This window comes from Peromyscus maniculatus, chromosome 21 (assembly GCF_049852395.1).
Source record: "Peromyscus maniculatus bairdii isolate BWxNUB_F1_BW_parent chromosome 21, HU_Pman_BW_mat_3.1, whole genome shotgun sequence".
Taxonomy (NCBI): domain Eukaryota; kingdom Metazoa; phylum Chordata; class Mammalia; order Rodentia; family Cricetidae; genus Peromyscus; species Peromyscus maniculatus.
This window is the reverse complement of record NC_134872.1, coordinates 30,185,594-30,206,378: the sequence shown is the minus strand read 5'-3', so window position 1 is coordinate 30,206,378 and position 20,785 is coordinate 30,185,594. Positions and strand designations below refer to the sequence as shown.

The window sequence follows — 20,785 nt, the reverse complement described above, 5'->3', positions numbered from 1 at the left end:
ACTATAGAGACCTGTGAACAAGATACAGATGTGGAGACCTGTGAACAAGTGGAGCCCTGTGAGAACACTGGTTCTGTAAACTCTAACCATCACAAGTATGTCCTCTCAAGTCTCCTGTCTGTTGGTCACCTGGGCATATTATAATAATATAATATAATATAATATAATATAATATAATATAATATAATATAATATAATATAATATGATATATTAAATAATATAATATAATAATATAATAAATATAAATGTCAGATTAGGAATCTGTATAAAACACCCATCTGGCCAGGCAGCAGTAGCATATGCCTTTAATCCCAGCACTCGGGAGGCAGAGCCAGGCAGATCTCTGTGAGTTTGAGGCCAGACTGGTCTACAGAGCAAGATCTAAGACAGGCATCAAAACTACACGGAGAAACCCTGTCTTGAAAACCCAAAAAAAAAACCAAAACACCCATCTGTGGATAAGGAGGAGCATGTAGATCTCTGTACCCACTTAGAAAGCTAGACATGGTGTCAGGTATCTGTAGCCCTAGGATTGGTGGACACAGAGACAGGAGCACCACAGTGATTCTCGACCAGACAGTTTATGCATAATGGTATCCTCCAGGTTATGTGAAATTTTCTCTCAAAAGTTAGGTGAAAAGTGATAGAGGAGAATACTGGACTTCATCGACCTCCATCTTCATGATATACTCGAGTGAGCACACCTGTATTGAAAGGCCCACACAAAATACACATAGGCTAGGGGTCGAGAAACTGTGATAGAATATATTGTATGAAAAAAAAAACTATTTTCAAGGAAAGAAAAAATTCTGTTTCAATCCTTATAAAGACCTAGTAATGTGTTTCATTACATCACAATAGTATATTTGAAATAATTACTCATATCTGCTCTTTTAGTTTCAAAGATAGTTTTAGTAAAACATTTGTTAAATGATTGGTTTGTTCACTAAAGGAGTAATCCTATGGAAACACACACACACAAAAAAAACGCAGGACAACAAAAACAATCCTGAATAATAATAAAAGGTCTCAGAAGGTATCAGTGTCATGATTTCAAGTTGTACTACAGAGCTACAATAATAAAAAACAGCACAGTATGACACAAAAATAGACACAGTGATCAACGAATCCAATTGAAGACCCAGACATAAATCCACACACCTATGGACACCTGGGTTTTGATATAAAAGTCAGAAATACACACTGGAAAAAGGCAGCATCTTCAACAAATGGTACTGTTCAAACGATGTCTGCATGTAGAAGAATGCAAATAGATCTATATGTATCACCCTGTGCAAAACTCAAGTCTAAGTAGATCAAAGACCTCAACATAAGACCAGATGCACTGAACCTGATAGAAGAGAAAGTGGGAATTACTTTGAACTCATTGGCACAAGAAAAGACTTTCTGAACAGAACACTGTTAAAACAGGCACTAAGATCAACAATTAACAAATGGGACCTCAGAAACTGAGGAGCTCCTGCAAGGTGAAGGACACCATCATTTGAACAAAATGGCAGCCTACAGAAATGGGAAAAGATTTTTTACCAACTCCACATCTGACAGAGGACTAATATACAAAATATATAAAGACCTGAAAAGACTAGATATCAAAAAACCAAACAATCCAAAGTAAAACTGAGATACAGATCTAACCAAGGATTCCCAATAGAGGAATATCAAATGGCTGAGAAACAAAGAAATGTTCAATATCCTTAGCCATCAGGGAAATGAAAATCAAGATTACTTTGAGATTTCATCTAATAACTGTCAGAATGGCTAAGACCAATAACACAAGTGACAGCTTGTGATAGCAAGGACAAGGAGCAAAGGGAATACTCCTCCATTGCTGGTAGGAGTGCAAACTTGAACAGCCACTGTGCAAATCAATACAACAGCTCCTCAGAAAGTTGGGAATCAATCTATCTCAAGACCCAGCTATACCACTCTTGGGTGTATACCCAAAGGGTACTCCATCCTACCACAAAGACACTTGCTCAACTATGTATCACACAGCAGTTGAAAAAAAAAATTATATCATAGCCAGCCAGTGGTGGTGCACTTTTAATTCCAGCACTCGGGAGGCAGAGACTGGCATATATCTCTGTGAGTTCAAGACCAACCTGGTCTACAAAGTGAGTTCTAGAACAGCCAAGGCTACACAGAAAAACCCTATCTCAAACTGCCTCCCAAAAATGACATCATAAAATTTGCAGGAAAATGGGTAGAACTAAAAAAAAAATCAGCCTGAGTGATGTAATCCAAACCCAGAAAGATAAATATGGTATATATTCATTATAAGTGCGTATCAACTGCTACATAAATAATGATCAAGCTACAATCCACAGATGCAGAGAAGCTAGGTAAAGAGAAGGCCTCTGGGGGAATGCATGGAGCTACCTGGGAAGGGGAAATAGATTTTGCTGCAGGTGGACTGGGGACAGGTAGAGGCATGGAGAGAATATGGAGACAGGTAGCTGGAACTGTCCAAAAAGTCTCCTTGAAGCTAAAGTGAAGAGATATGAATTAATTCTGTTGGCAGAGGAAATCTCAAAGCAGCCTAATATTGACTCTGTTGTGTGGTTATTACTGGTCACTCTTATGCAGATTTATAATAAAAAGGAGCAAGCATAGCAAGGAAAAATATAAATGTACAGTCTGAGAAGAAAAGGAGCACCAAGAAGTGGAATGGAGCTAAGTCCTGCCTTCAAGGAGATAAACAGATTAAGAAATGGAGAGAGGGGGATCTGTGGTTGGTATGTAAAATAAATAAAAAGTTCCTTAATAAAAAAATTAAAACAAAATAAAAATTGGAATAAAGGGAGTAGTGACCTCAGGGCAGGATCCCATCCAGTGAAGTTTCCAACTTTCAAAAGTAATTAAAGAAAAGCTTAGAGCCAGGTTTGATGGTGCATGCCTTTAATCCTGGCACTCAGAAGGCAGAGACTGGTGGAGCTCTGAATTTGAGGCCAGCCTGGTTAACAGATCCAGTTTCAGGATAGCCAAGCTTAGGCAGTGAAGGAAACCATCAAAACCAGAAAGTTGGTAGAGATGTAATTTAACAAGACGGGGGGGTGGGGGGGAGAAAGTTCAGCCCCAGCAAGCTGCAGAACTTGGCAGCTTCAGTCATATGGTTCTAGCTTTAGAGTCAAGGACAGAAGAAAAGTGTTATAGAATCTCCCTCTACAACTAAGGAGGCCAGGCATGTGTCAAGGGTGTCTCTGAATGGAGGCCTAGAAAGACCATTGCTTGAAGCTGTGAAGTTGAAGGCTAGATTGCCTTTGAGACTCCAAGATGTTGGAAATGCCAGAGCCAGGGGATACCTGCTGAGGAAAGCTGCTAACAGAGAGTAGAACCAGCCTAAGAGAAATATACAGTCAACAAAGCTGTAAGGAGTTAAGAGATCTGAAGAACACATTGACATCAGACATGGAGATACAGAGCTTGGAATTTGCCCAGCTGGTTTTTGGTCTTGCTTTTGTCTGGTATTTCCTCACCCTACTCCCTCCCTACCTGTTGGAATTGAAATGTATATCCTATGCCATTATATGTTGGAAGTAAATAATCTATTCTTTGATTTTGATTTTATAGGTAATTACAGATAAGAGATTTCATGAATCTCAGAAGGAACTTTGAACCTTGGACTTTTAAACATTACTGATACAGTGATAGACTATGGGAACTTTTGAAGTTGGACTAAAGACATTTTGTATTATATTTTACAAGCTTGTGGGGGCCAGGGAGTAGAATGTAGTAGTCTGAATGCAATTGGCTCCCATAAGCTCCTAGGGAGTGGCACTATTAGGAGGTGTGGCTTTGTTGGAATAGGTGTGGCCTTGTTGGAGGAAGTGTGTCAGTGTGGAGGAAGTGTGGAGGTGGGCTTTGAGGTCTCATATATGCTCAGGCCATGCCAGTGAGACAGACCACTTCTTGCTGCCTGCACAAGATATATAACTCTCAGCTATCTCTCCAATATCATATCTGTTCAGTACCACATTCTCTACAAAGTCTCAAATATACATATATGTCTTTGTACCAGTTCTTGCTAGGTATTTCCTTCACTACTGCCATAGCAACAGCCTCTCTCTCTCTCTCTCTCTCTCTCTCTCTCTCTCTCTCTCTCTCTCTCTCTCAACACACATTCACTCACAATAAGGTGTCAGTTACTGCTAGATATCCTTCCATTCAACCAAGCCCCACACAGACATCTAGATGTAGACCCTACTCCCTGTCCCTTCCCCTGTAACCAAAACCCTCATACAGTGTTTGCTGTGTCTGGTTCTACCAGGGATTTCCTGCAACACAGAATTAGAGTTCAGCTTCTGCTAACTATGCCCCTCCCCAAGAGCCAAATGTCACAAAGCAAATATAAAACCTAGGGATCAGTCCTTCTTGGTAGCCTCTTCCTGACAGTAACCCTTCAAATAAAAGGGTAAGTGTCAAGTCCTGCTAAGTAAGCCCTCCAACATCTGTTCCTCCATGTTATATATTCACATCTGAAGACTGGGATCTGAGAACAGAAGATGTAAAGAACTAATGACATCAGTCTTTCTGGATCTGGAATTTCTTACTCAATATAATCTTTTCCTCATCCATCCATTTCCCCAGAAAAATGGCTCACTAACAAAGAGGGTAAATGTGTTCAGCAGTTGAAACTAAGCTTGTGGTTTTGCTGTTGGTGACAGATTCGGAGACCCATTTTCTTGATTAAGGATTAACATGGTGTCCCAGCCCACTGTGCACACTTCCTTTCCTTGAAGTTGGGCCTGAGTCGTATAAGAACTTCATGTGAGTGAACCATGAAGATCAAGGTGGCAGCAGCTTCCCTCCATGTTTTCTGCCTTTACTCCTGCTTGAATTCCTTACCTGATTTCCTTAAATGATAGACTTTGATCAGAACATGTAAGTGACAAACTGCTATCCTCCCCAAACTGATTTCTGTCATGATGTCTGTCAGTAATAGGAAGTATATTAAGACAATGTCCTAAGATGGGTCTCAACCATGGGACCCTACTGTCTCCACCTCTCATCCAGCATAATCTCTGCTATCCCACCTACAAGACAGTGCTTCAATGAAGGAAAGAGTTCAATTAACCATTTCTTATAGTTGCATGACTGCCTACATTCTCTCTCAGATAAATTGTTGGTCATTAAAGCTAAATGTCCATTGACAAAAAAACAATAGTGTGCAATTGTGTATGATAGATAAATGAAGTTATACCATTTGGAGTGATAATGCTACCTGCAAGAGTCATAGCCTAACAAAAACACCTGGGCCAGAAATGAGAAACGTTTTGTTGAGTTGGTGAACAGGGGAGTCTAAGAGACTCTCAAAACAGGATAAGCCATTGCTGCTGTCCTTGGTTGCCTCTCAGATTCAAGGTCAGATCCTTTTGGTGAAGATACCATGTGCTTCAGACACAGGAATTGGAGGAATCAAAGTCTAACTGACCTGAAAGCCTCCCTCCATGAGGACTGCCCTTCACAGTATGAGAGGGTGTTACGTACACTGACAAGGTAGAGGAGAAATCTGTTGCCATATCCAGCTGCAGTTCTATGAACTGCAAAAATGAATGGGCCTGCAAGATAACTGTGATAGTGGCATTTTTATTCGGATAAAGCAGTAACTTTCTAAAGATTGTATGTCTGGTACTGCAAACCTAGACAACTAACCTTGGATGGAGAGGTCATCAACCAGCTAGTAGAAGAGAGCTACTACTTCCATTTTCCTAAACCATTGTAATATCTAACTGTATTCCAAATGCATAACCTTGTACAGATAAGTGTAGCAATTGACCTTCATCTAACCAGCTTCCTTCTTAAACATGAGACTGTTATAGAGACCCACAGCTGGTCAAAATGCAGAGAAGTGACTGTGCTGTGCTAAATCTAGACTGATGAATCTGCAATTGTGCCTTTCATGGGACAGGTAAGCTCTGCCTCTCAATAATGTGGTTACATACACAAGAGAAACCTGACAAAGGCCGTTCACATGCAAATGGGGACAGGGAGAATTCCACATGGACACCACTAGAAGAAGAGTTACAGTTGTCAGTTCTGCTGAGAGAAGACGTGTCTGTCTCCTCCAAGGACAAGCTCCCACATAGGATGCTCAGTCCCCCAGTGGTCCACCCTGGACACAGGGACAAATGAACAAAGCTAATTGGACTCAGTAGATTATATATACATGTGTGTATGTATATGCACAAACCACACATATACATGCATGTGGTTTTTTAAAGAGATAATTTTGGGAGGATTACATGGAATAAGCCAAGGCACAAGGGGGAAGGGAGTTGGTAGGAGAGATTGAGATGCAGTCTTCATGTGAGAAGTTCTCAAAAACCACATGAGAGCTTGTTTGGAGGTTCAAGCATGTTGGTAAAATAGTTATGCATTAGATATCTTTTGAAATGCAAATACAGACTGGTGTAATTATTGTTGTAAGATACAAAAATAAACTCTGTGGCCCTGGAAAAGTAGAAGAGAGATATAAAGAAAAGAGTTATACACTGCCTTCCAAGCTCAGTAAGTAATAAAATATTCCTAGAGGCTCAGAAAAAGATTTTTAAAAAACATACATGAGAACAACAGCCCTTAAAGGACCTAATTCAGGTTGGGCAGGGATGCTGAGGAAATGTAAAAACTGCATCTGGGAATTTGAGGACTAGTTCGCCAAGTGATTGACAGTGTTTTCCCAAAGTACAAGAAAACACACGAATGGAATAACTTTTGGAAGTTGCTACAACTGAGAAATGGAAATTTCTGGATTAAAATGACCCGTCACAAAAGCAGTACAAGGAATGGGGAAATCGGTGAGGAAAAGAATGGATTGGTTTGGTAATGTTTTGTATTGTTTTAATTTTAGGCTATTGATAACAAGTATAGACATGACAAGCCATGGCTAGTTAATGATGCAACTTTTGAGTTTACAAAGTAAAGGTTTTAACATAGACCTCAGCACTGGCATTAAGGAAGACAGGGGACTCTTAGGGGGGAAAGGTTTGCACGAACTCAAGACATGGATACTGCATTCTTCAGAGAGCCTGGATTTTTGTTTCAGACTCTTAGTTCTTTGAAGACAGGAATTCCCGAGCACCTATTGATGCTCCATTTAGGCATGGTCACAAGTCAATTGTTCACATATATTGACTGATGAACCTTTCACTCAGGACAGACTAGAAACAGAGACCAAACCCCAATCTGACCTTCAGAAACCAAGTTTATTTTCACAACTGGAAGGAGACCGTTGAGGGGATGAGGTGTGGGGAGATGCGGACGAGCTGGGGTGTCCCTGCACAAAAGGCACAGAACAAGCAAAGACTTCTTCTAACCCTGCTCTCACAGGACCCCAACCTGCAGTCCAGGTGAGCGCCAAATCACTATAGGGCAGACACCAGTCACATGACTTCAACCTGACCAATGAGAGTCCTGATTGGCTACCCAATCTGATTGGCTCAGTTCTGTACATTGTCACCAATCAGGTCACAGATCAGGATGCACAGCACGAGTTGGGTGGCTAAGAGACAGTTGGTGCCAGTCTTGTGATGTTGAAGGCAGAGCTTTCACAACAAGGACACCAGTGGCAGAGGCAGTGTGCACAGACCGTGCATTAAGCCGCGAATTTGGAAACGGATTCCTGATCTACTGAAGCAACACCAGGTACAGCTTGATTGGCAGCTGTCTCCCGGGACTATTACTCTTTCATGGGACCCACACTGTTCTCTTTGTCAAAACCACTTTGGAGTGCAGATAAGGCCACCAGATCTTGTTCCTACTGGGTGGCTAATCAGGAGCCCAAGCCTGGATTCGGAACCACCTTGGATTCTGTGCATCACTTTTTAGTCTGAAGAGTCTGTGGTGGCTGAGACATCCAGGCTCCTTCCCAGGGCACTGTGGACCATCCCATGGAGACCACTGTCCCATTCCATGTCCTTACTGGCTTGTCTTATGTTCCTTAAAAATTTACCTTTGGAGAATGACATGTCACACATCACATAGTCTTATTCATTTGCAACTGTTTTCCATCAAAAGATTAAAATTTATTCTTGGAGCTATGGGCTTTTTGCCTGTCTCCTCTTCATATGTTTTATTTGTCAATTTTTTTATTTAAATTTGTTTTCATTTTACATACCAACCCCAGTTTCCCCTCCCTCCCCTTCTCCCATCTCCCCCCACCTCTCCCCCATCCCACACCCATGCGCTTCTGAGAGGGGGTAAGGCCTCCTTTGGGGGAGTCAACAAAGTCTGGCATACCAAGTTTAGGCAAGACAAAGTCCCTCCCCGCTGCATCACTGCTGAGCAAGGTATCCCACCATAGGGAATGGGTTCCAAATAGCCAGTTCAGGCATCTGGGATAAGTCCCGGTCCCAGAGCCAGGGGCCCCATCAACAGATCAAGCCAAACAACTGTCACCCACATTCAGAGGACCTAGTTCGGTCCCCAGTAGCTCCAGTCAGCTGTGTCTGTGATTTTCCCCATCAAGATCTTGAGGACCCCCCCCCCTTGCTCATATAATCCCTCCTCCCTCTCTTCAACTGATCTCTAGATCAGTCCAGTACTTGGCTGTGGATTTCTGCATCTGCTTCCATCAGTTAATGGATATAGGTTCTATGATGATAGTTAGGGTAGTCACCAACCTGAGTACAGGGGAAGGCCAATTTAGGCACCCCCTTCACTATTGCTAGGAGTCTTAGCTGGGGTCATCCTTGTGGATTCCTGGGAATTTCCCTAGCACCAGATTTCTCCCTTATCCCATAATGGTTCCCTCTGTAAAGGTAACTCTTTCTTTACTCTCCCTCTCTGTCCCTCCCCCAACTCGTCCATCTGGATGCCTCATGTTCCCATCCTCCATCCCCTTCCTCCTAATTTCCCTCCCAGTTTACCCAGGAGATCTTAACTGTTTTCTCTCCCTGGGGCCCTCCATTCGTGTCTCTCTTAGGGTCCTCCTTTTTACCTAGCTTCTCTGGAGTTGTGGATTGTAGTCTGGTTATCCTTTGCTTTGCATCTAATATACACTTATGAGTGAGTACATACCATGTTTGTCTTTCTGGGTCTGGGTTACCTCACTCAGGATTACATTGAAAGATTTTTTTTATGTTGAATCATCCCTGCATCTCTGGGATAAAGCCTACTTGATCATGGTGGGTGATTTTTTATGTGTTCTTGGATTCAGTTTGCCAGTATTTCCTTGAATATTTTTGCATCAGGGTTCATGAGGGAGACTGGTCTATTATAATCCTCTTCTTTGTTGCATCTTTGTGTGGTTTGGGTTTCAGGGCATCTGTACCCTTTCAAAACCAGTTTGAGGCTGGGCGGCAGTGGCACATGCCTTTAATCCCAGCACTCAGGAGGCAGAGCCAGGTGGATCTCTGCGAGTTTGAAACCAGCCTGGTCTACAGAGCAAGATCTAGGACAGGCACCAAAACTACACAGAGAAACCCTGTCTTGAAAAAAAAAAAAAAAACCTGTTTGGGATTTTTCCTTCTGTTTCTATTGTGTGGAACAATTTGAGGAGTATTGGTATTAGCTCTTCTGGTAGAATTTTGCACTGAAACCATCTGGCCCTGGGCTTTTTTTTTTTTTTTTTTTTTGTGGGAGACTTTTGATTACTGCTTCTATTTCCTTAGGGGTTGTAGGTCTATTTAAATTGTTTATCTGGTCTTGATGACCTGAAGATTCTCTGGATTTCCTCAGTGTCTGTTGTTATATCCCCCTTTTCATTTCTGATTTTGTTAATTTAGATATTCTCTCTCTGCCTTTTGGTTAGTTTGGATAAGGGTTTGTCTATCTTGTTGATTTTCTTGAAGAACCAACTCTGTATTTCACTGAATCTTTGAATTGTTCTCTTTGTTTCTATTTTATTGAGTTCAGCCCTCAGTTTGAATATTTCCTGGCATCTCTTCCTCCTGGGTGAGTTTGCCTCTTTTTGTTCTAGAACTTTTCAGGTGTACTGTTAAGTCGCTAGTGTGAGATTTCTCCATGTTCTTTGTGTAGGCATTTAGTGTTGTGAACTTTCCTCTTAGCACTGCTATCATATTATCCCATAAATTTGGGTATGTTGTGCATTCATTTTCATTGAATTCTAGGAAGTCTTTAATTTCTTTGTTTCTTCCTTTACCCAGTGGTGATTCAGTTTAGCATTATTCAATTTCTATGAGTTTGCAGGCTTTCTGCAATTTGTGTTGTTGTTGAATTCTTACTTTAAGCCATGGTGATTCAATTAAGATACCAGGGGTTATTCCAATTTTTGTATCTGTTGAGGGTTCCTTTGTTACTGAGTATTTGGTCAGTTTTAGAGAAGGTTCCATGAGGTGCTGAGAAGAACATATATTCTTTTGTGTTTGGGTGAAATGTTCTCTAGATGTCTGTTTAGTCCATTTGAGTCATAACATCTGTTATTTCCCTTATTTCTCTGTTAAGTTTCATTCAGTCTGGCAGACTTATCCAGTGGTGAGTGTGGGGTGTTAAAGTCTCTCACTATTAGTGTGTGGGATTTGATATGTGATTTGAGCTTTAGTAATGTTTCTTTTACAAATGTGGGTGCCCTTGTATTTGGGGCATAAATGTTCAGAATGGAGTCATGTTCTTGATAGATTTTTCCATCAAGCAGTGGGTGGAGGAGGGGCACAGGACATTTCCCCAGAAGCTGGGACCTAGAGAGCAGAGCTGTCCAGCCAGGTGCTCAGACACTCACCTCTTTCTCCTATAGGTGCAGGTAGGGCCTGTGGCTCCAGTGACAGCGGATGCAGCAGGGGATGGTTTGTGGATGGGCCTATGCTGCCACCAGGTAGCTGGGGATGCAATGGGTTGGGGAGGGGCATAGGATGTGCGCCCCGCCCCACCCCCCATGAGCTAGGATAGAGAGAGCAAGGCTGTCCAGCCAGGAGCTCAGACACTCACCTCTTCCAGCATTCAGGCACAGGTGGGGCCTGTGGTTGCTGATGCAGCAGGGGATGGTTCTATTTGTCAAATTTTATATTAGAATTGTCTGTTTGTTCTTCAGTGATGAACTCGTCTTGAGCATGAACATGGCCTTTTTTATGTGTTGTTGAACTTACTGGAAAGCTTCAAGTACTTTCACTAAGGATTGTTATATCTAGGCACATAAACTATTGGCTTATAATTTCTTTATTTTACATTTAGGGTTATTTTGTTCTATTTATTTATTTTGCTGTGTGTGTATTTTTTCTGTCTGTGTCACAACATACTGCTGTGGATGGATGATTGATTGATAAATAAAACACTGATTGGCCAGTAGCCAGGCAGGAAGTATAGGCGGGACAAGGAGGGAGGAGAATTCTGGGAAGTGGAAAGCTGAGGCAGGGAGACGCTGCCAGCCCACATGAGGAGAAACACAATGTAAGATACTGATAAGCCACAAGCCACGTAGGTATAGATTTACAGAAATGGGTTAATTTAAGATATAAAAACAGATAGCAAGAAGCCTGCCACAGCCATACAGTTTATAAGTAATATAAGTCTCTGTGTGTTTACTTGGGAGATGTGATTGGGAAAGATTTGTCCCGACTGTCAGCAGGCTGGGACACAGGAAAACTACAGCTACAACACACACATAAGGAAGTAGGAGTAAAACTTGTGGAAGTCAATGCTCTTTTTCCAACATGTGGGATCGAGGAAGGAAGCCCAGGTCATCAGGTCTGGTAGTAGGCTCCTGTAGACATTGTAGAACATGTTGCCAAGTGTCTCTTCCCTTCTTATTGAATAGCTGGAGGAATATTAGCATTAATTCTTTTTTAAAGTTGGGTAGAATTCAAAACTAAATACATTCACATTAGTCTTTTATTTCTGGAATATTTTGTTTACTCCGCCTATGGTGATTAAGAGTTTTGCTGGGTATAATAGTCTGGGTTGGCATCCATGGTCTCTTAGTGTCTGCATGAGGTTTGTCCATGATCTTCTATCTTTCATAGTCTCTATTGAGTAGTCTGGTGTTATTCTGATGGGTTTGCCTTTATATGTTACCTGGTCCTTTTCCTTTGCAGCTCTTAATATTTTTTCTTTATTCTGTGTGTTTAGTGTTTTGATTATTATGTGGCGAGGGGACTTTTTTTTTGGATCCAGCCTATTCGGTGTTCTGTAAGCTTCTTGTATCTTCATAGGTATTTCTTTCTTTAGGTTAGGAAAGTTTTCTTCTATGATTTTGTTGAATATATTTTCTGTGCCTTTGAGTTGGTATTCTTCTCCTTCTTCTATCCCTATTATTCTTAGGTTTGGTCTTTTCATGGTGTCCCAAATTTCCTGGACGTTTTGTGTTAGGACTTTTTTGTCTTTATTGTTTTCTTTGACTGACGAATCTATTTTCTCTATCGTGTCTTCAGTGTCAGAGATTCTCTGTTCCATCTCTTGCAATCGGTTGGTTATGCTTGTTTCTGTAGTTCCTGTTCGTTTTGTCAGGATTTCTATTTCCAGCATTCCCTCAGCATGTGTTTTCTTTATTGTCTCAAATTCATTTTTCAGATCTTGGAATGTTTCTTTCATCTGTTTAATTGCTTTTTCTTGGCTTTCTTTAATTTCTTCCCATTTTTTGTTCGTTTTTTCTTCCATTTCTTTAAGGGAGTTTTTTATTTCCTCTTTAATGGAGTTTTTCATTTCCTCTTTAAGGGAAGTTTTTATTTCCTCTTTAAGGGAGTTTTTTATTTCCTCTTTAAGGAAAGTTTTTATTTCCTCTTTCAGGTAGTTTTTCAATTCCTCTTTAAGGAAAGTTTTTATTTCCTCATTGAGGGAATGTTTTATTTCTTCTTTAAGGGCCTCTATCATCTTCTTAATGTCATTTTTAGGGTTGATTTCTTCTGTTTCTTCTGTCATGGTATGTTTAGGTCTTGCAGGTGTAGAATCACTAGGTTCTGATGTTGCCATATAGGTCTTTATGTTGTTGCCTGTATTTTTGCACTGGCGCCTACTCATCTCTTCCTCTGTGAGGTGCAGGTGGTGTCTGTGTCTGAGAGTGCCTCTCTTGTTCTAATTTTTAGTCTTGGTTTAGTAGGGGTTCTTGGTTAAATTGGTGCTTTTGGGCTATTTCTTCAGGGGCAGCTGATTTCGATCGGTGAATTATATACTTATGATTCTGGTGATCTGGTTTGGTGTCTGGGTAGCGCCTTCTTCTGTGTTCTCAGGTCACTTTTTGTTCATTTGTCAACTCCTCAGCTGATCTTGTTTCTTCAGACTTTAAACTGTAGGCATCTGAATCCTCTCCCAGATGGGTTTCAGCTGAGCAGGGTAATCTCACCAACACCTCCAAGTTGTTGGGTTTCACAGGATCAGCAGCTGGGCCCTGGGTTGTCCTCAGACGGAGTGTTCAGATTCGTTCTGGTTCTGACCCACGGAGATAGCTTCTTCCCCAGATGTTGGGGTTAGGGGCGTCCCTGTTCCAAGCTGTGTCTGCTTGTCTCCGTCCCTGGGCCTGTTTACCTCTGCGGTCCGCCGCCGGGCCTGTATGTCCCTGTCAGCTCCCGCTGGGTCTGTCTGCCTCTGGGGGCCGCCACCGGTCCTGAATGTCCCTGTCGGCCGCTGCACGTCTACCTCAGCGGGCTGCTGCTGGGCCCGTCTACCTCCGCGGGCCGCCGCCGCAGGCCTACCTGCGTCTGCTTGTCTCTGCCGCTGGGCCTGTCTACCTCTGTGGGCCGCCGCTGGGCCTGAATGTCTCTGCCGGCTGCCGCCGGGTCTGAATGTCCCTGTCGGCTGCCGCCGCTGGGCCCGTCTACCTCAGCGGGCTGCTGCTGGGCCCGTCTACCTCCGCGGGCCGCCGCCGCAGGCCTACCTGCGTCTGCTTGTCTCTGCCGCCGGGCCTGTCTACCTCTGTGGGCCGCCGCTGGGCCAGAATGTCTCTGCCGGCTGCCGCCGGGTCTGAATGTCCCTGTCGGCTGCCGCCGCTGGGCCCGTCTACCTCAGCAGGCTGCTGCTGGGCCCGTCTACCTCCGCGGGCCGCCGCCGCAGGCCTACCTGTGTCTGCTTGTCTCTGCCGCCGGGCCTGTCTACCTCTGTGGGCCGCCGCTGGGCCTGAATGTCTCTGCCGGCTGCTGCCGGGCCTGAATGTCCCTGTCGGCCGCTGCCGCCGGGCCCGTTTACCTCAGCGGGCCGCCGCTGGGCCCGTCTACTTCTGTGGGCCGCCGCTGGGCCTGAATGTCTCTGCCGGCTGCCGCCGGGTCTGAATATCCCTGTCGGCTGCCGCCGCTGGGCCTGTCTACCTCAGCGGGCTGCTGCTGGGCCCGTCTATCTCCGCGGGCCGCCGCCGCAGGCCTACCTGCGTCTGCTTGTCTCTGCCGCCGGGCCTGTCTACCTCTGTGGGCCGCCGCTGGGCCTGAATGTCTCTGCCGGCTGCCGCCGGGTCTGAATATCCCTGTCGGCTGCCGCCGCTGGGCCCGTCTACCTCAGCAGGCTGCTGCTGGGCCCGTCTACCTCAGCAGGCTGCTGCTGGGCCCGTCTACCTCAGCAGGCTGCTGCTGGGCCCGTCTACCTCCGCGGGCCACCGCCGCAGGCCTACCTGTGTCTGCTTGTCTCTGCCGCCGGGCCTGTCTACCTCTGTGGGCCGCCGCTGGGCCTGAATGTCTCTGCTGGCTGCTGCCGGGCCTGAATGTCCCTGTCGGCCGCTGCCGCCGGGCCCGTTTACCTCAGCGGGCCACCGCTGGGCCCGTCTACTTCTGTGGGCCGCCGCTGGGCCTGAATGTCTCTGCCGGCTGCCGCCGGGTCTGAATATCCCTGTCGGCTGCCGCCGCTGGGCCCGTCTACCTCAGCAGGCTGCTGCTGGGCCCGTCTACCTCAGCAGGCTGCTGCTGGGCCCGTCTACCTCAGCAGGCTGCTGCTGGGCCCGTCTACCTCCGCGGGCCGCCGCCGCAGGCCTACCTGTGTCTGCTTGTCTCTGCCGCCGGGCCTGTCTACCTCTGTGGGCCGCCGCTGGGCCTGAATGTCTCTGCCGGCTGCTGCCGGGCCTGAATGTCCCTGTCGGCCGCTGCCGCCGGGCCCGTTTACCTCAGCGGGCCGCCGCTGGGCCCGTCTACTTCTGTGGGCCGCCGCAGGGCCTGAATGTCTCTGCCGGCTGCCGCCGGGTCTGAATATCCCTGTCGGCTGCCGCCGCTGGGCCCGTCTACCTCAGCGGGCTGCTGCTGGGCCCGTCTACCTCCGCGGGCCGCCGCCGCAGGCCTCCCACTAGTTCTTATAACTTAAACTAGCCCATTTATATTAACTTACATTCATCCACGTGGCTTGTTACCTCATCTCTCCATACTGTCCATTAGTCTTTTATTTCTTTGTCATTTCATCATTGAAATCTTTTATACAATGTATTTTGATCATCTTCCCTTTGCTCAATTCCTCCCAGACGCTCCTCACCTCTCTACCCATCTTGCATTATAGTCTATCTTTTATCTATTTAAAAAAATAAAACAAAAAGAACAAAAACAAAAAACAAAGTAAGCAATAAAGGCCTATAAAATAAAAGGCCTGAAGAAAAGAAAATGAGCCCAGTAGTGTGCCAAAATTCTATTGAGTTCATTTAGTATTTGCCAATGGTTCCAGGGCATGGGTTCTACCCAGAGGAGTGGTTAAGATACTCAGTAAGATTCTACTGGAGAAAAGTGATTCTTTCTTTGCCAGCAGGAAAAAACTGCAGATGTCTCCTTGGGTAGGGATGGAACCCTGTTTCCACCTTTCCTTTTCAATACTAGAACCCCCATCTGGCTTGAACCTTTGAATACTTGTGTGTATTGCTACCGTCTCTGTGAGTTCCTGTGTTCATCAGTCCTGTTATATCTGAAATACACTGGTTTTTTGATGGTTTGTTTCCTTATCTTTCTGCTTCCTTTTCCAAAAAGCTCCCTGAACCTTGAGACAAGGGTTTCATGAAGTGATCCCGTTTAGGACTGCAATTACAAAGTCTCACACTCTCTCTTGTTGTGAGTCTCTGTATTCCATTTCCTTAAAAAAGGGGTTTCACTGGTGGAGGCTGTTTGAGACTTTAATCTTTAGATACAGCAGTATGTCATCAAGAGTCATTTTATCACTGGGTTCCTTTAGCAGAATAATAGTATCTGGTTTTTGCCTAGGCCATGATCTATCTTAGTTTTATAGTCACCTTAGCAGTATCAGGTATGGCTTCCATTCCTGAAGTGGGCCTTAAATCCAATCAGAAAGTAACTGGTTACTGCCATAGATTTGTGCCACTATTATATTAATCCATTTTGCAAATGGGTCGCATTTGTCCTAGGGTTTTGTAGCTGAGTGATATTGTTGATTATATTTCTCCTTCAGTAGAATGCAGAATACCTTCCAGTATCATGAATGTCAATCATGAATTGGTGATGAATCTTCTAGTTATGCACCAGTTCAACTTCTCCATGTTGGCTGGCATACATGGGTGTTGTCTTCAGCAATAGGGCATAACAATAAGGTTGCATATAAACAATAGTCGTGGCAGTAGATGTTAGCTTTGGGGGTTTCCATGGGGCCCTTTTCCAGCTATGCAGCGAGATGGAACCCGATCATGTCACTGGACAAAAGCTGTTTTCTTGAGATTTTTTCAATGAATATTTAATTATGTTTCTCATTAATGATCTAGTTAGAGTTTTATATATTTTCTTTCAGTTTTGGTAGTTTACACATGTTTATAAATTTGGCCATTTGCTGCAGTTTTACAATTCATACCAGTATAGGTTTTCAAAAATACTTCCAAATGAAGGATCAGAGGAACCAGAGGCGTCAGGGACAGCATGGGAACACAGCCCACAGAATCAATTGACTGTGACTCAGGGGGCTCACAGAGATCAGGGAGCCTGTAGGGGTTTGACCCACATCCTCTGCATTTATGTTTTGGCTGACTACTTTGATGTTATTGTGGGGTTCCTAGCAGTAGGAGTGGGCTAATCAATGACTCTTTTGCCTACTTATGGGACCCTTCTACTCTTACTGAGTTGTCTTGTCCCGCCTTGATGTGACAATAAATGCCTGGCCTAGAACAGTATATTATATACCATGTTTGGTTGATGTCCCTGGGAAGCCTGCCCTTTTCTGAGGGGAGATAGGGGGAGAGTAGAACTGGAGAAGAGGGGAGGAGAGTCTGGGGAAGGTAAGAGAGGGAAAATTATGGTCAGATTGTAATATTTGAGAGAATAAAAAATTATCTTCACTATTAAAAAATACAGATAAAAGTACTAGGAAACTTGAGTAATTGAAGTGAGCAAAGTGTTGACATTATTGACTCCTAAATAGCCTTTTTGATATATCTCTACACAGAGAACAGAGAAAAGTTTGGAATATTGCCTTCATACTTATCATGTTATCAGAAAACCTACTTGTTATAGTTGCCCTTACAGAAACATTGTCAGATCCGAAAAAAATAAAGTAAAAGAAAATAATATAACTTGAATAATCATGTTTGAAATTATCAAAAATATTAAAAATTAAATTAAAAATAAGTTATAATGTACATATGGTTTTAAATATATGATTAATATCATTGATTTCTAAGAAATGTTTCATGAATTGAGTTAGAGTAAAGCAAATGACTATTAACTAATGAAGAATGATATTCCTCATTATTTAGAGACCACTTTTCAGTATAGCATTAACAAACATAATATCATCATATTCACCAAATTATCTCAGAGTAAAATATACAATTTGGGAACAGGAAAAATATGTAAATATGATGGAATAGACTGGTAGAGGATTACTTTAAAATGTGGTAATGGAAATTCTTTTTTGAAAATTGCATTCCTGACCCTCAGCATAATCTGCTAAAGTATGCTTCCTTATTTTTTCTAGTCCCTCTGATTTAGTTATTTCTCCAAGAACATTGATTCCACATTACTATTGGTAGTCTATAATTTCATAAAAAAGTATCTTAACCGTGAGTTCATGTGTTCATCAGTCCTGTTCTATCTGAAATACATTCTTTGTTTCCTTATCCTTCTGTATTCCTTTCCCTCAGCACAAGACAGCATCTGCTAAACTGTGCTTCATGCTTCTTTCTAGTCCCTCTGATTTAGTTTTTTCTCCAGAAATATTGATTCCATGTTACTATCTGTAGTCTATTGTTTCATTAAGAAAGTATCCCACGTGTTCATGATTATATGATTTCCATCGTTTCAGTTATTGGGAACTCAGTGGTGAACAAGGAAGCAAAATTTATTCCTAAGACTGCATATGAAATGGTTTGGTTTGCATAGATTTGACACATTTTATCCTCAAAAATGTTGACAGAATAGGTACATCATCTCCATATCAAAATAAAACCACTTGTTGATCGACAAAAAAAAAAACACTTCCAATTGATTCTTTAGATTTTCGCCATTTTTGCTATAACAGCACCATCGCATGCCTATAGATTTACACTGTCTCTTATATTTGATCACTTTTGGTAAGGTATCTGTTTTGTTCTTCCTTTTCAATAATCAAGCCTTTCCTTTGGCATGTTCATTATTGTCCATTTTTTAGGTTCAGTTCTAATCTTCAGAATGTTTACAAGGTGATTTTGGGGAGTTGAGTTTATTCATTTTTCTGTGACCCAGAAGTTCACTGTAGGGTTACTTCACATCCCTGACACTTCTCCATGTAGAAATCGAAAGCTATAAACCCTTCCTTTAGACCTACTTCTCATTGTTTTAATCTGATTTAGTTCAGTTGGTGTTGCCATGGAAACCATCAAGAGACATAATAGCAAGACCAGAGAGGAGGTGTCAATGCAGCTGGGCCTGAAGGCCAGCACCTCTCAAGAGGAGAACCTTACAGATCATTACATCATACTCAGGACCCTTGGCAAAGGGACCTTTGCTGAGGTGAAGCTGGCCTGCCACCTCCACACAGAGGTGCAGGTTGCCATCAAGATCCTGGAAAATGGAGAGAATAATGACCACATCAACAAAACTGAAATCGACATTGTGAAGATGCTGGACCACCCAAACATCATCAAGGTGTTCCACATCATCAACACCGAAGAGCATATCTATATGGTGATGGAGCATGCTTCTCGGGGAGATCTGGTGAGCCATATTGAGAAAGTGGGCTGTCTGCAGGAGGAGCAGGCCCAGCACATCTTCACTCAGATTGTGTGTGCTGTTCACTACTGCCATAAGAATGGCATTGCACACAGGGACATCAAACTAGATAACATCCTGCTGGATGGCAAAGGAAACATCAAGCTGTGTGACTTTGGCCTGGCCATCAGAGTCACCTCTGGGCAGAGGTCCAAGGGATTCTGTGGCACGCTTGAATATTGTGCTCCAGAACTCTTCACTGACACAGAGTATGATGCAAGGGCGGTGGACATCTGGAGCATGGGAGTGGTGTTATATACAATGGTGACAGCATCCTTCCCATTCAAAGCAAGGACCTATTCAGACATGAAGGAGGAGATGCTGAATCCCTGCTACTACCTTCCTTCCACACTTTCTCAAAACATTGTAAACCTCATTGTGCAGTTATTCACTATGATGCCTGAGCAGAGACCCAATATAAGTGACATTACGCAGCACCAGTGGTTCAAGGACAGAGAAGAATTTTGGCAACTCCCACTATCCTCAGAGACATACAGTACCATCCCAAACCCCAGCCTTGTGGTGGCTATGTGGGGCATGGGCTACGATCCCAAGGATATTAGTGATTGTATACGTGAGAAAAAATTCAATAACATCATGGCCACGTACCTAATTTTAAAGCACGAGTCAGCCCAGGACCACACTAACTATGCTGTGAAGCCTATGCAGGCCTGTGTTGCCATGTCACCAGTAGATGCTTTCACTTCCCTTCCTCCTCAGAGGAGACTGAGTGAGCCTTCCCTTCACACCTTTGCCTTGCTGGATGAACACCTGATGCAGGATGAGAAGAGATCATGGAAGAAGGGGAGCAGAAGCCTGAGCATGCCTACCATCCTGTGCTTCCAGCAGAAGGGGGATAACCCTCCCCACCCAGTCCCCAAATATTCTCCCGAGGTTACTCACCTCATGAGCACTTTAACAGTAGGTAGCTTGAATTGCAAAGGACTGTCCTCAAGATGTGCATTCTCTGAGGGCATTTCTTCTGCACAGTATTTGTCCTGGGAGGCACCCCAGGAAATGAACACCCTAAAGAATTGCTCATACACTCAGAGGAAACTATCTGTAAAGAAGTACAGGGAGGCACCTCAGGGTGTGACCACCACTACCACCCATGGAACCCGGAGGTCTTCCCTTCAGGCAACGTTCAAAAGCAACTTTGAAGCTGTCCCTCCTGAAGGTAAAACTACACCATCTGCCAGCGGTCTATCTCAAGGCTGGAAAAGGGTTAAGAAGAGAATTGGGAACTGGGTGAGACTCCTGTGCTGCTGCCTGCCAGCCTCACAGAGACACCATGTTTCTGAGAAGGAAGTGGCACCACTGGAAGTGGAGAGCAGTGCAGGTACACTCATGCAGCAACATGGGGTGCCCAGGGTGCCCTTCTGTGTTTCTTAATGCAAATATTTTCTAATGTGCATTGCAACCAACACAGGATAATTATAGGTATGCAGATTAGCAAATCTGGTTTCCAAAGGAACAGTCCCACAGCAGCACCACCAGTAACAGGAAATGGTTTAGGTGAAGGTGGACAGCAGAACATGAGAAGCAGAGGTTGCAGAGGCAGCCAGAATGAATTGGCTAAAGGAGGAAAGAATTAGAGGGGATTGAAGGTTTCAGGGAAGAAACACCAAAGGCCAAGAAAGAGGAAGAGGAGAGGAGCCAGTTGAAAATGGATGGTCCAGGAGGATATGAGAGTCAAGACTACATATTATATGTTTCAAACTTCTTAAGACCATGC

General features: G+C 43.7%; 1 protein-coding gene across 1 annotated transcript; it reads left to right on the top strand.

The window, feature by feature from the left end:
• The first annotated feature begins 7,498 nt into the window (after positions 1–7,498).
• LOC143269868 (putative sperm motility kinase W) lies at positions 7,499–20,442 on the top strand. Its single transcript, XM_076557089.1, has 2 exons — positions 7,499–7,663; positions 18,633–20,442. Exon 2 carries the CDS (start codon positions 18,649–18,651, stop codon positions 20,440–20,442), a length of 1,794 nt encoding a protein of 597 aa, XP_076413204.1. The 5' UTR covers positions 7,499–7,663; positions 18,633–18,648.
• The last annotated feature ends 343 nt before the right edge of the window (positions 20,443–20,785 follow it).